A 12,951-nucleotide genomic window follows, 5' to 3' on the forward strand; every position below is an offset into this window, starting at 1 on the left:
AGAGAATCGCGTAAGCCCAAGAGTTAGAGGTTGCTGTGAGCCGTGTGACGCCACGGCACTCTACCAAGGGCGGTACAGTGAGACTCTGTCTCTAAAAAAAAAAAAAGAAAATAGCCAGGTGTCGTGGCGGGCGCCTGTAGTCCCAGCTACTCAGGAGGCTGAGGCAAGAGAATCGCTTAAGCCCAGGAGTTGGAGGTTGCTGTGAGTTTTGTGAGGCCACTGCACTCTACCAAGGGCCATAAAGTGAGACTCTGTCTCTACAAAAAAATAAATAAATAAAAGTTTGTGTTTTGGAGTTGTTCATGATTATGAGGATTAAACAAGGTTCTGGAGCCCTACTTTATGAAGAGTTAGGCTGTAAGATCAGAGCATGAGTTAAATGCTGTTTTCTATGACTCCACCTTCACATAATAAGCTATTGTTTATTGCATCAGGCTCTGTGCCAAACACAGATCGCATAGTACTTCAGTGAAGCCTCATGCCACCATGATGAGATGGGTACTGGTATTATATCTATTGCACAGATGAGAGTACTGAAGCTAGGAGTTAATTTGCCTGAGATCATGTATTTAGGAAGTGGTGGGCCTGGGACTCCTGCACATCCCGAGCTTGGAACTTGTTCTTGGATGTTGTGTGATCATCCAAGGGGTGTCTGTGTGGGTGGGGAGACGGGACTGGTAGTAGTTAATTCACAGAGGAATAGTTACAAAGAATGCTCTGTTATCTAGGTCAGAGCCCACAGCCAAGAGGTTATTTGTGTCCATTGCAATTCCATCTGCTGCATGTTTATTTCTCCTTCACCATCTCCTGCTCCCCAAGGGGAAATCCACTCACTCCTTTATTTGGCCTATCACCTGGCTTATTATCAGCTTCTGCAAGATTTGGATGAACTTGAGGCCAATGGGGAAGTGAGGCTCTGCCACATCCTAACATGGGCACACTCCTTCTCTCCCCACCACTTGAGCTCAACCTTCATGGAGTGGTGCAGCGTGTCGATGACCACCTTCTCTTATCTGAGACCCTCCACTGGGGTTCGCTGTCTGTGTTCCATGGAGAAGGAGGACCAGGGAATGTCCCCAGAGTCAGTCTGGTCCTGACACAGTCCCTAAAATGTGCTTGAGTGGCCTCTGAGTCTTGTGTTGGTTCACGTACTGTGATGCCTGAGGCCTGACTCCTTGGGAGGACCCATCTTCCTCCAAAGAGCCCCCCAGCTCCTGTATGTATTCGGTGTCTCCACAGAGGTGAGAAGAAGAAGAAGCGAGACCGGCAGATCCAGAAGATCACCAATGCCATGCGGGCCTTTGCCTTCACAAACCTGCTGCTTGTGGGCTTTGGGGTGACCTGCCTCATTCCCAACCTGCCTCTACAGGTGGGTATGGGGAGAGGGAGAGCCAAGGTGGGGTATGGGACAATGAGAAGGGATTTTATTTGGAGACTAGAAAGTGCATGAAGTATCCTGGAAGCGATCAATGAAACAAGTGGTGACTTTTCATTCATTGCATTCAACCATTGTTTACTGAGGGCCTGTCACCTGCCAGGGTGTGTGCTTGATGCTGAGGGTGAGCTGTAAAGGAAACTTGGATTGTCTTTCTCAGGAACTCTATGAAGGCATGAGGTTCCTGATCTTTTTGGCATCTTGCTTACTATGAAAACCATCATCGTGTCATTTCCAGGAACCCTGTATGGTAGTTGTGTAGTTAGTTTTGCATTTGTTCAAACTGCTGCAATTTGATGTCCAAAGAGGTCTGGCCGATCTGTTTTGGTGGATACACCCTGGTACAAGAGGGCCTGCAGGATCTCTGCACAAGAGAACACAAAGAAGGACCATGGTGATGGCTTCACAGCTGGGCTCAAGAGCTTGATTCCTTTGCACAAGTTTTCTGAGGCTTTTGAAACTTGATTTTTGCCAGAGATTGCAAACCAGGCAGACTTTATCACCTGCCTGTCTCTGCCCGCAGATCTGTGAAAGTAGTCTAGCAGAGGTTTTGGCCCAGTCCCCAAGTCTACAGCCTTTGGAGGGATATGAGTGACAGCATTGCTTCCAGATAGGTGTAGCCCAAGTTCAGATGGTATCTCAGGCCAGGTTCAAGAGGAAAGCAAGTGGCCAGGTATTAAGTAAGTAACCCTATTTACAAGTGGCCAGGTATTAAGTAAGTAACCTCCCCCTTCCCAATCTGTATCTTCTTGTGTGTGTGTCAACACTGAGCATGCAGACAGAGTAAGGCAGTGAAATCCGAGCCAGTGACACTGAGCATGCAGACGGGTCCAGTGGGGAATGTTGCTGCTTCCCTCGTGCCCTCCTTGGCCTCCTGGGTTGTTTTCTCTGCAAAATTTGCAGACCCTTGCCCTGACCATCTTGTCCACTTGAGGGGCAGTGCTCACTGGGACAGTCATCGCTTTATGTCTTATTTAGTTCTCATTGAAAGAAAAGTTGTGGCGGCGCCTGTGGCTCAGTGAGTAGGGCGCCGGCCCCATATGCCGAGGGTGGCGGGTTCAAACCCAGACCCGGCCAAACTGCAACAAAAAAATAGCCGGGCGTTGTGGCGGGCGCCTGTAGTCCCAGCTGCTCGGGAGGCTGAGGCAAGAGAATCGCGTAAGCCCAAGAGTTAGAGGTTGCTGTGAGCCGTGTGACACCACGGCACTCTACCGGAGGGCGGTACAGTGAGACTATCTCTACAAAAAAAAAAAAAGGAAAAGTTGTGCAAAGGCAACAAGACATTCGAGGTGGAGAGGGGGAGGCTGCAAGAGTAGGCATGTGCACAAGTGTGTGTGTGCACATTCGGGTGCAGTCGTCTTTCAACTGGAAAGAGCAGCCCCTGCCCCCTCCACCATCCACATTCCTGGGAACAGGTCCTGGCTGCTGAGCAAGATGGCAGGGCTGTGTACAAAGGACAAAAAGACAAAAAGGGCAAACACAGGGTGCTGGTGGTAAAGCGAACAGATCTTGGGCCTCTCAGGAATCATTAACAGGTGCTTCTCAGAGCTTGCCCAGCCTGCCTTTGAAGCGGCCTGCCTTTGAAGGGATCTCCCACAGACAGGATAGAACTTTGCTAGGAGGTAAGAAGGAGTCACCTGCCAGGAGGGCCTGGGTGACCAGGCAGGGAGACTTCTGCGCAGTCCTTAGGTGGGCAAAGGCAGGAGATCAAGGTCATGGTTAGTGACTTTCTATCAGCAATGCTGTCCTGATCCATATTTAACAGCAGAGCTCTGATGTGCAGCATTTGCAGATTTCCATGGTGTAAATGCTCTCATCATGGCTGATTTCAAGCTGCCAGCATGATGTAACTGTTGTGGGGTTGGAAAGAGATTCACAGTAACACCATCAGGTGGGATTTCTACCACACATACATAAAAAGCGTGAAAAACCTGAAGAGTCCAGAGAGTAGTGAAACATAGTAAAATAATTAGGCAGTGATGAGTTTTGAGTATTTGTTACCTTTATTTTAATATAATTTATTTATTTGAGTTTAAGTTCATATGATTTGGTTTTCAGTAATGACTGTGTTAGGCTCAGCACCTGTGGCTCAAACGGCTAAGGCACCAGCCACATACACCTGAGCTGGCAGGTTCGAATCAAGCCCAGGCCTGCCAAACAACAATGACAGCTGCAACCCAAAAAATAGCTGGGCATTGTGGTGGGTGCCTGTAGTCTCAGCTACTTGGGAGGTGGAGGCAGGAGAATCTCTTGAGCCCAGGAATTGGAGGTTATTGGGAGCTATGATGCCACGGCACTGTACCCAGGGTGACAGCTTGAGGCTCTGTCTCAAAAAAAAAAAGATAATAATAATAATGACTGTGTTAACAACCAGCTTGCAAAATTTGTAAAAAATTCAACAGTTAGCTCTGGAGAGTTAGTAGGAGCTGACTCTAGGCTGCCACTGCTCCTGAGGCCTAGGGCCCCAGACACTGGAGGGTGGGGGGCAAGATGAGGCCCCCTCCCGGTCTTCTGCTCAGGCTTTGCTCTCCCTCCCTCAGATTATCTCCTTCATCCTGCATACAATTGTGCGAGGATTCATCCACTCTGCTGTCGGGGGCCTGTATGCCGCTGTGTAAGTTCTGGAAGCTGCAGGTGGTCTGGTGGACAAAGGTGTAGGGATGGGCTGAGGGAGGCTGCTGATGAGACTGAGACCTAAGGCTTGGACACTGGCCCTACCAGGGTTCATCTGCTTGCAGCAGGGGACAGGTAGCAGGGTTTCTGCTTGGGTGTGTCAGGGGAAGGCCATACCTGGTGGGAGCTGGGTCAGTGGGCAAACAGTTGGGTGCCCACGAGCCTTGGCATTTAACACGAAGTCAGTTTCCGCAGCCAGGGTCAGTGCCCCCATACAGCTTGTTATGGCCTCAGGCTGCTCAGCTGAGTCCTGGGGTGAGTCCTGGCTGCTCACTGAGAAGGACAGGGGTGAGTTCTGGCTGCCTGTAGCTAAATGATGAAGTTCAAATGGGCCTCACCAGGGGCAGCAGCGTGGGTAACTGAACCCAGACTGTACCAGACAGTCCTCACCTAAAGCCTCAAAGGGGGCCCAGTTCTGGCCACAGCCTTCTTGGGCCCTGGCTAAAATGAAATGTACATCTCTTTCCAAGAGGCCAAAACTCCATAAGAAACCACAGTTCTTCTTCTTTCTCTGGCTTGGACCGTGGCCCCCCTTACCATCTTCATTTACTGTCTGTAACTGTGAAACCAGCTCATTCCTTACAGGGAGCCCATCCCTGCTTCTGGGGCAGCAAAGCCTGACTGCGAAGGTTTAACCCAGAACTCTCTCCCCTTCCTACATCATCTCATGGGGTCATCCCAGGTCTGCTTGTCCTCTGCCTGGCCTGTGCCAGGCCTGGAGGAAGTGGTGGCTGCCCTGACAGGGTCTGAGCGAGTCAGACGAGAGCTGTGATGTTGAGTTTCCCTGATTACACAATGCTCCCCTGGATGAGGGTGCAGCAGAGCCAGGCCCCAGCCTCCAACCTGCTCCTGGGGCCTGTTTGCCAAGCTAGACTCCTGCTGGCACCAGTTTCCACTCAGCTCGGCCAGACACTCACAGACCTAGGGCACATCCAAGTGGGGTGGCTGTCCCCAGAGTCTGGGGCCTCAGGCTGGTAGGAAAGAAAACACTTTGCAGACCTGCTCAGCAGAAAGTAATTGAGGGGACAGCACTCCATCCTCCTCTGGCACCAAAGGTGAAGGTGCATCCTGGGGTCACCAGACCCATGGGGCAAGGCTGAGCCCAGGAGGACAACAATGGCTGTGACCGGTGTCCATTGCCCTGACAGGTACCCCTCTACCCAGTTCGGCAGCCTCACAGGACTGCAGTCGCTGGTCAGTGCCCTCTTCGCTCTCCTGCAGCAGCCCCTGTTTCTGGCCATGATGGGTCCCCTCCAAGGAGATCCTCTGTGGGTAAGAAAGGCTGGGGGCACTGGGCACCTGCTGATGGGGAGCTGGGAGACATCACTTAGGGGACTTCAGAGCCCTTAGGACAGGCAGTTTGGGAACTTAGGTTAGGATCCATTCAGGGTACCCTTGTGAATGGTGGCCAGGCAGGAGAAGAGAATTCCTGTCTGGGCCTGATTTCGGGGTAAATAGAACAGTGTTCCAGTCCCAGACTCTTCTGCAAGTGCAGGGATTCTTGACCAGGTACCATGGGCCTGTTCCAACCCCATCCTACCCCTGGAGATTCAGATCATTAGGTCTGAGATGGGTCCAGGCCCCTGAGGGCTGCTGGGTGGCCTGTGGGGAACTGAGAATTCTGATGTTGGACTGTGGAAGGATGGGCCCTGGGATGTTTTGGACCTTCCTGTTTTGCTTTTCCTTCTCCTCTCCTGTGCCCTTCTCCCCTTCCCAAACCTGAGTTAAGGGTCTAGAGCCTCGGCCCTGCCCACCTGTGATGGCCTCCCTGCCCCTGCCCGCAGGTGAACGTGGGGCTGCTTGTCATGAGCATGCTGGGCTTCTGCCTCCCCCTGTACCTGATCTGCTACCGGCGCCAGCTGCAGAGGCAGCTGCAGCAGAAGCGGGAGGATGACAAACTTTTCCTCAAGATCAACGGTTCATCCAACCGGGAGGCTTTTGTGTAGCACCTACCACCTCAAAACTGTGGCCTGTGCTTCAGTAACTGACCCGTGTCCTCCACCCCACCCCAGAGGACCCCATGTACCCCCAGGATCCTTCACGCTCCCTCCCAGGGCCCTGGTTTTGCCTTGAAGCTCTGTGATGGAAGGACAGGAGAGGGCCCAAGACAAGCCAGCTTCTACTGGGTCTCCGCAGTGCCTGCAGGAGGAGGCTCTCTCCCTGGAGTGTCTGGATTCTGCCTCTTGCCAAAGTATAGGGGTCGGCCATCCCTGCCACCACCTGCCCCTTGGCTGCATGCCCACCGGCCACGCCTGCCCAAGGACAAAGGCTTGCACTGTCTGCACCCCCTTGCCTGGCCCCTCGCCTCCTTCTTTGGCCAGCCTCAGGCTGCCTGAGGAAGGAAGGACCCGCTTCCTGTTGTTGGTGCTAACTCCTTTGTAATCCCAGCCCCCCCGTGGCCTGTCCATGGCCTGTCCTACCATTTCAGGCCTGTGGATAAGCCCCCCTGGCTTCCAGCCTGGGGAGAAGATGGAGGGCCAGGTGGTCACACAAAGCCTCAGGAGCTGTGCACAAGGCTGACAAGAGTTCCCTGGCCTCCTTCTTCAGGGCCTAGGAGGGCAGCACGTTTCCACTGCCATCCTCAGGCCAATCTGCCACCTGAAGGGAATTAAAAGGCCACTACCAGGGCGCCCCCACATACACACAACTGTTTCTGTGGGGGTGGAAGTAAGGCTGTGGCTCACAGACATGAAGGCCTGGGGCAAGAAGGGGACTTGTGACAGACCAGGGGTGTGTATGTGCATGTGGTGTGTGTGAGACGGGGTGTGAGTGGGCTCTGGGGTCTGCTCCATCCCCACCCACCCCCCAAACCAGGAGCCAGCCAGGCCTGCAGCCCAGCCTGCGCCACGGAAGAGCCAGCCTGGCTGGCAGCCAGGAGCCTTGCAAGGCCGCAGGGCCACAGCGCCCTCTGCTGGCAGAGCCTGCCAGACCCTGGGTGCTGTTTACATGGGAGAGGCCGGGCACGCCTGGCTCACCACCCACCTTGACTGCCCCCAGAAATGTGTCTGAGACCTGGGAGTGGTGAGAGGGGTGAGTTGATTTTTAGGTTTTTAGTTCTTTTGTTCTCTTTTTAAGTTTTATCAGACTTCTTTTTATAAAGCAATAAATTCATTTTCCTCCTGGATAAGGGATGCCCCCTTCTAGCATATCAGTTAATGGCTGCATGTGCTGTTTTGACCTTGAACAGAAAAGACAGGATTCTCTGCCACTGACCAGCCCCAGCCATGCCCAGCTGCTCACCCTTTCTCTGGGGGATTGCTGTCTTGGGAGGGGCAGTGGGCCCAACAAATGGGGCTTGTACAGACATCTTAGAAGCATGGGCCCTCCTTTCTCTGCTTTTTGCCCCAGCCATACCAGCTAATGCAGACCCCTTTCCATTCCCTACCACAATCTTGAGGGTTTCTCCTGAGTTCAGAACATAAGGTGAGCCCAGGAGAGCCGCAGGCTTAGAGCAGAGTCAGGGTATGTGGGGTGAATGAAGGAGAACGGGAGGGCAGATCAGGCCCAAATTCAACCTCTGCATTAACACTGAAGCATGTCAAATACATCCGATCTCCTATGCCTCAGTTCACTCAAATATAAATACATCAAGCCCGCCCCCAACAAAAGAAAGGAACTAGTTCAACATTTCCCAAACCACTCCCGAGAACATTCAGTCTATAAGTTAATGGTTATTCTAATTTTTTTTTTAAGTTCTATAGACAAATTCAGGAAAAGCTGGCTTAAAGTCCAGCCTGCTACAATGAAGCACTCACAGCACTTTCTGCATAATCATGAACTTTTATGGCTAAGTGTGGCAGGTTTCCTGCTGAGGAGCAGTTCTGATGACCAGAGCCATCAGACTCCAGGTGTGACCCAGTAGCCACCCCAACCGGAGCTCCTGGGGTGCTGGGTAAAGATGCAGACTCTGGGTCTTGCCCCAGACTGGTTGTTCTAGTGCCTGCCAAAGACTGATCCCTACCATGGTGGAGTGCAGACTGGGAAAACAAATCAGTATGGGCTCTTCCAGCTCCCCAGTGTTGAGGTTGGGCAGATATGGCCTGTGCTGTCCTGAGAGGTGCCCAGGCCTAGCCAAAATGGGAGCTGCTGCCTCCTCCCATCCTCCCACACCTTTTGGGAAGAAGCAGGCACTGAGTGACTGGTATTGAGGGTAGAAAGTTAACAGCCAACAATTGTTGGAGATTTGAGCATGAAAATAGTTGCAGGGTGCAGAGGTTGTGGCTAGGGTTGGGTACCACTTACACCTAATCAGGGGCCCGTCCTTTGACTTTGTACAGAGTTGATAGGTTCCTCATTTCTGTATTATCACTGAATCATGATAACGATCTAGGAGTTAAATAGATACTGTCATCTTTATTTTATAGCTGAAAGATTAAGGGCCAGACAGGTTGAGTAACTTGCTAAAGGTAGAACCAGGACTCATATATGTGTCTTAAGTCATTGGGGCAGCCAAGGCCTTCTAGACAGAGACATACCATTTGCAGCAGCAGCTCCAGGGGCCACCAGGCCTCTGCAGCAGGGAGGCAATAGCATGAGGAAGGGGAGCCAGCTCAGGCCATGGTCTCTGTTTCTTGGAGCCAAAAGCTTCCTCAGAGGAGGTGGTGGACTCAGTAGAGTCATGTTGGCCCTAGAGGCTGATGGGTACTTCAGGGAGCAATTTCCTGGTGACTCCAGACCCCAAGAAGAGTGCTCTGAAGTGGGGGAGGGACCACAGCTGATCAAAGGCAGTTGTACCCAGTGGCTGTGCCCCTCCTGTCTTCTTCCTTGTCCTCCAGGCTCCTGATGGAAAGGAGCAGGAGGTTCCTGACCCTGAGCTTTCAGTCAGAGTGAAGAAAGCAGCGGGGCCCCGCTCCTCACCAGGCTCTGGGGGCTAGGCATTCCTTTGTGGTTGGCTTCCTCCAAACCCACTAGGTCTCTGATTCAGCTCCCACTACCTGGGCCGGCACACGGGGAAGGTTCCAACCCTTGCAGGGGCCAACAATGTGGCCTCAGGCCCCTGTGGATTCTTTTTGTTCCATCTGCCTTCCCCTGTACCCTTCTTGTCATCCTGGTCAGAAGAACTACTACAGCCCTCCTTGTAATGGCCCTGTGTGGTATAGTCTGAGGATGGTGTCACATTGTCCCAGACCCCAAGGATGCTGAAAATGGTGGGACATCCAGTATTGAGTTAATGCGTGCATGACTGTCCCAGACAGTAGCACAGACACATTCAGCCACGGGGGGTTTCTAATGCCCTTGCGTGTCAGCCTGTATGAATGTGAGCAGATGACAACCAGGAGTGGGGGTGGGAACAAGCTGTAGCCATCCTGTGGTGAAGGGCTCCTTTTAGGAGCTCCAAGGAGGCTTCTTCATAGAACTGGCTCTCAGGGCCATTGAGGCAGCAGCTCCCCTCCCTCTGAAGGGTAACAGGATGAGTTCTTGGGGCAGGAAGTTACCAACTCGAGGGTGGTAGCCCACAGTCCTCAAATATAAGTCATGGGATTACGAGGGTCAGGAGCCTTGGACTCCTTAAGGGGTTATCCGTGTGCTGTGCCCCTCCCATATGGCAGGGGTCAGGATGAACAAGTAGGCTCTGGAAGCCTGTTCTCTCCTTGCCCTGACTTACCCCAAGACCTGGGGTGAGGACGGAGCTTCCCGAACGGGAAGAAGGAGGTGCAGCCTTCTCCGTGTGAGTGGCCTGCCATGGCTCAGGCCTCTCCCTGCCAGCATGTAGCCACCACTTGTATCCCATGGTATCTGCAGTCAGTCATTTTCACTCTCTTGTGCAGATCTGAGACTAATCCAGGGCCCCTGGCACTCCTAGGCTTCAACCCTTCTCAGAATGAGGCTCCAGCACCCCATGCCAAGGAGGCCATGAGAGAAGAGCAAAGGTTGGGGGCCTCACCATGTGCTATCTTGGTGGCCTTAGGCAAGTCTCTAGCTTTAGGTTATCATCTGTAACATGGAGGTAGTAATACTTCCACAGTGCAGCTAAGTGACCACATAGCTAAGCACCTGCCCAGTAGCATACCCGGCACTTAATAGGCACTGACCAGTGATTGTCAGGACCCTGGAAGAAGGCAGCTAGCACAGGGAATGAGGCAGTCCCTGTTTACAGGACACCCAAATTAGCTGCTCTGACCAGGATAGATTCATGGCCAAGAAAGTGAGGTCTGTATCTGCCACTCCCTACCCTTCTCACAACCCCTCTCTAAGCAGAAGCCTTAAGAAATTATTCCCTCGTTTGCTTGTCTTTTATGGCGTCCACATTTTGGTAAGACTAGGCCAAAAAGCTTCTCAAGATAATCTCTGAATGCTGACAGGTTTACGTGGAGCAGGGTGAGTCAGATCACAGTCACATAGGCAGCATCTCTACACCTCCTCCTTGTAAAACTGCAGGCCGTGCCTCTGTGTGTGTGTGTGTGTCTCAGTATGAGGTGTGTTCTGGGCATGTCAGGGTGTGCATGTGTGTGGAGGAGCTTGTCTGTGCACCTCTCTACCTAGATGGGAGAGGGGGATGGCCTTGCCTCACTGAATTCCTTTCCATTGCTGGAAAGATATCTAGTCAGGCCTGGCCCAAGGACCCAGCCCAGGCCCTCCCAGTGGGGCCTGAAGGGTTCGTCCATCCCCTGTATCAACCAGGGTCAACACAGTGTCGCTGACAGCTCAGCAGCTGACCCCAACTCTTCCCTTCCCTTTGCTGTTTCTAGCACCTGGCTTACTTCTGGCACACAGTAAGCACTCAATAAATGTATGCTGAGAATGACTAAGACCTGCTCTTCCCTTGGCTCCTGTCTCTTTCTCCCTCTGTCACACATCCCTGGCCTCTGTCTCTTGCCCAGATTCCCTGTCACTGGGCCCCCCACCTTTCCTCTAGGCTGCATTTTCTGATGTGACCTTCTGAACTGCCACTTGAAAACCGTGGGGGTTGGGGGATAGGGCAAGGGGCCTCTTTGGTGGGAAGACTAAGATTGGCAGTGAATTCTAGTTCTAAAGGGAGACCCTTCTCTTTTGTACTGAGACCTCCCCAGACAAGCCCCAGGGAGGGGAGAAGGCTGAGACCTGCCTCCTGATCCTGCCAGAGTGGAGGGAGCTTGAGGCCAGGGGAGGATGGGGATGGCCTCAGGGGCACCTACACAGCAGCCAGGGCAGAGCTGCTAGATGGAGGGGACAGGGCTGCCCCCAGTTGGGCCTGCCATACACCTTGGTTGTTGCCCACCTTTCTTCCACCTGTGGTGGAGGCAGCACAGAGAAATACTTCCCCAGTATGAGCAAAGCCACAGCATATGCTCTGCAGTGACATGGGGCAGCTGGACCTTGTCTCCATGTTGGGAACACAAAAGGACTTAGTGGGGACTGGGGGAACCTGGAGTCTGCAGCCCCCATCTCAAGGAACAGCTTGACACAGCCCCAACCAAGGGGTCATGTGGAATGAGCCCAGCATTACCAGATCTGTCTGATTTTTTTCTACTGGAAATCCTGAGTTTTATATAAAATATTCCCATTTTCAAATATTGGCTCAAAAGAATTAAAAAAAAAAAAAAATCACAGGGTGGTGCCTGTGGCTCAGTGAGTAGGGGCCGGCCCCATATGCCGAGGGTGGCGGGTTCAAACCCAGCCCCGGCCAAACTGCAACAAAAAAATAGCCGGGCGTTGTGGCGGGTGCCTGTAGTCCCAGCTGCTTGGGAGGCTAAGGCAAGAGAATCGCGTAAGCCCAAGAGTTAGAGGTTGCTGTGAGCCGTGTGACGCCACGGCACTCTACCCGAGGGCGGTACAGTGAGACTCTGTCTCTCCAAAAAAAAAAAAAAATCACAGGGTAGTGCCTGTGGCTCAAAAGAGTTGGGTGCTGACCCATATGCTGGAGTTGGCAGGTTCAAGCCCAGCCCAGGCCAAAAACTGAAGAAAAAAAAAGAAAAGAAAAAAAATCACAGCTGCTCAAATCATCTTTAACCCTATGAAGGCCAAACACTGCCAGAGGCAGGGAGAGAAGAGGAGGGAGGTAAAGGGCTCCTTGTCTCTTTTGGGTGCCTGAAGCATCTGCTGTTTATTTTTCTCTCACCCAGCAGATGTGACACTGGTCTCCCTTCTGCATTAAATCATGGACCTACATGGACTGGGACTATTTTTTTTTCCTTTTTTTTTTTTTACTGGTCTCCCCCAGCCCAGCTCATAATGAATGTTGTTAGTAAGCAAAGAGGTTAAGCACTCTAATCTAGTTTCAGGGGGCACCTGTGGCTCAAGGAGTAGGGTGCCGGCCCCATATACCCGAGGTGTCCTTCAAACCTGGCCCCTGCAAACAAACAAACAAACAAAAAAACCCCACTCTAATCTAGTTTCTTGAGTAGCCCATAGTAGCTACTTAGGGATGGGGAATTGTCAGGCCAAGCTCAGAGCACAGCCAGCTTACCCTTATAGGCCTGAAGCCCCACCACAGTCTGGCCTGGCCCTGCCCTGGCCAACACTCCTTTGCCCAATGGGATGACCAGGACAGAAGGGTCTTCTGTTCGTCTGTTTTTTTTCTGTTATTGTTTTGGTTTGGTTTGGTTTTGTCTAGTGTCTGTCTCTCCCCAAAAGGAACATTCTTTGAAAGTGGGCATGTGCTCTTCCTTGGTCACCCCCAAGTCCTCAGTGCCTAGAATGGTACCTGGCATGGAATTGCTCAATAAATGTTTGGGGATGAAATTTTAAAAGAGACACACAGAAAAGAGGCTGGGACCAGGTGCAGTGGCTCACACCTATAATTCTAGCATTCTGGGAGGTTGAGGCAGGTGGATCACCTGAGCTCAGGAGTTCGAGACCAGCTTGCACAAGAGCGAGCCCCCCGTCTCTGCTAAGTAGCTGGGCATCGTGGCAGTAGCTGTAGT

The 12,951-nt window shown here is 52.3% G+C and overlaps 1 protein-coding gene across 7 annotated transcripts in view; it reads left to right on the plus strand.

The window, feature by feature from the left end:
• SLC43A2 (solute carrier family 43 member 2) overlaps nt 1-10,848 on the plus strand; it is a 46,873-nt gene extending 36,025 nt beyond the window's left edge. For 5 of the 7 annotated variants that reach the window (XM_053567746.1, XM_053567748.1, XM_053567752.1 and 2 more), the window contains 4 exons: nt 1,240-1,369; nt 3,976-4,049; nt 5,257-5,380; nt 5,893-10,848. In XM_053567746.1, the coding sequence (XP_053423721.1) occupies nt 1,240-1,369; nt 3,976-4,049; nt 5,257-5,380; nt 5,893-6,054 (490 nt within the window). In that variant the 3' untranslated portion in view covers nt 6,055-10,848. The remainder of the gene's footprint in view (nt 1-1,239; nt 1,370-3,975; nt 4,050-5,256; nt 5,381-5,892) is intronic. The other 2 variants (XM_053567749.1, XM_053567750.1) reach the window with 2 other exon arrangements.
• The last annotated feature ends 2,103 nt before the right edge of the window (nt 10,849-12,951 follow it).

Source organism: Nycticebus coucang, chromosome 18 (assembly GCF_027406575.1).
Source record: "Nycticebus coucang isolate mNycCou1 chromosome 18, mNycCou1.pri, whole genome shotgun sequence".
Taxonomy (NCBI): Eukaryota; Metazoa; Chordata; class Mammalia; order Primates; family Lorisidae; genus Nycticebus; species Nycticebus coucang.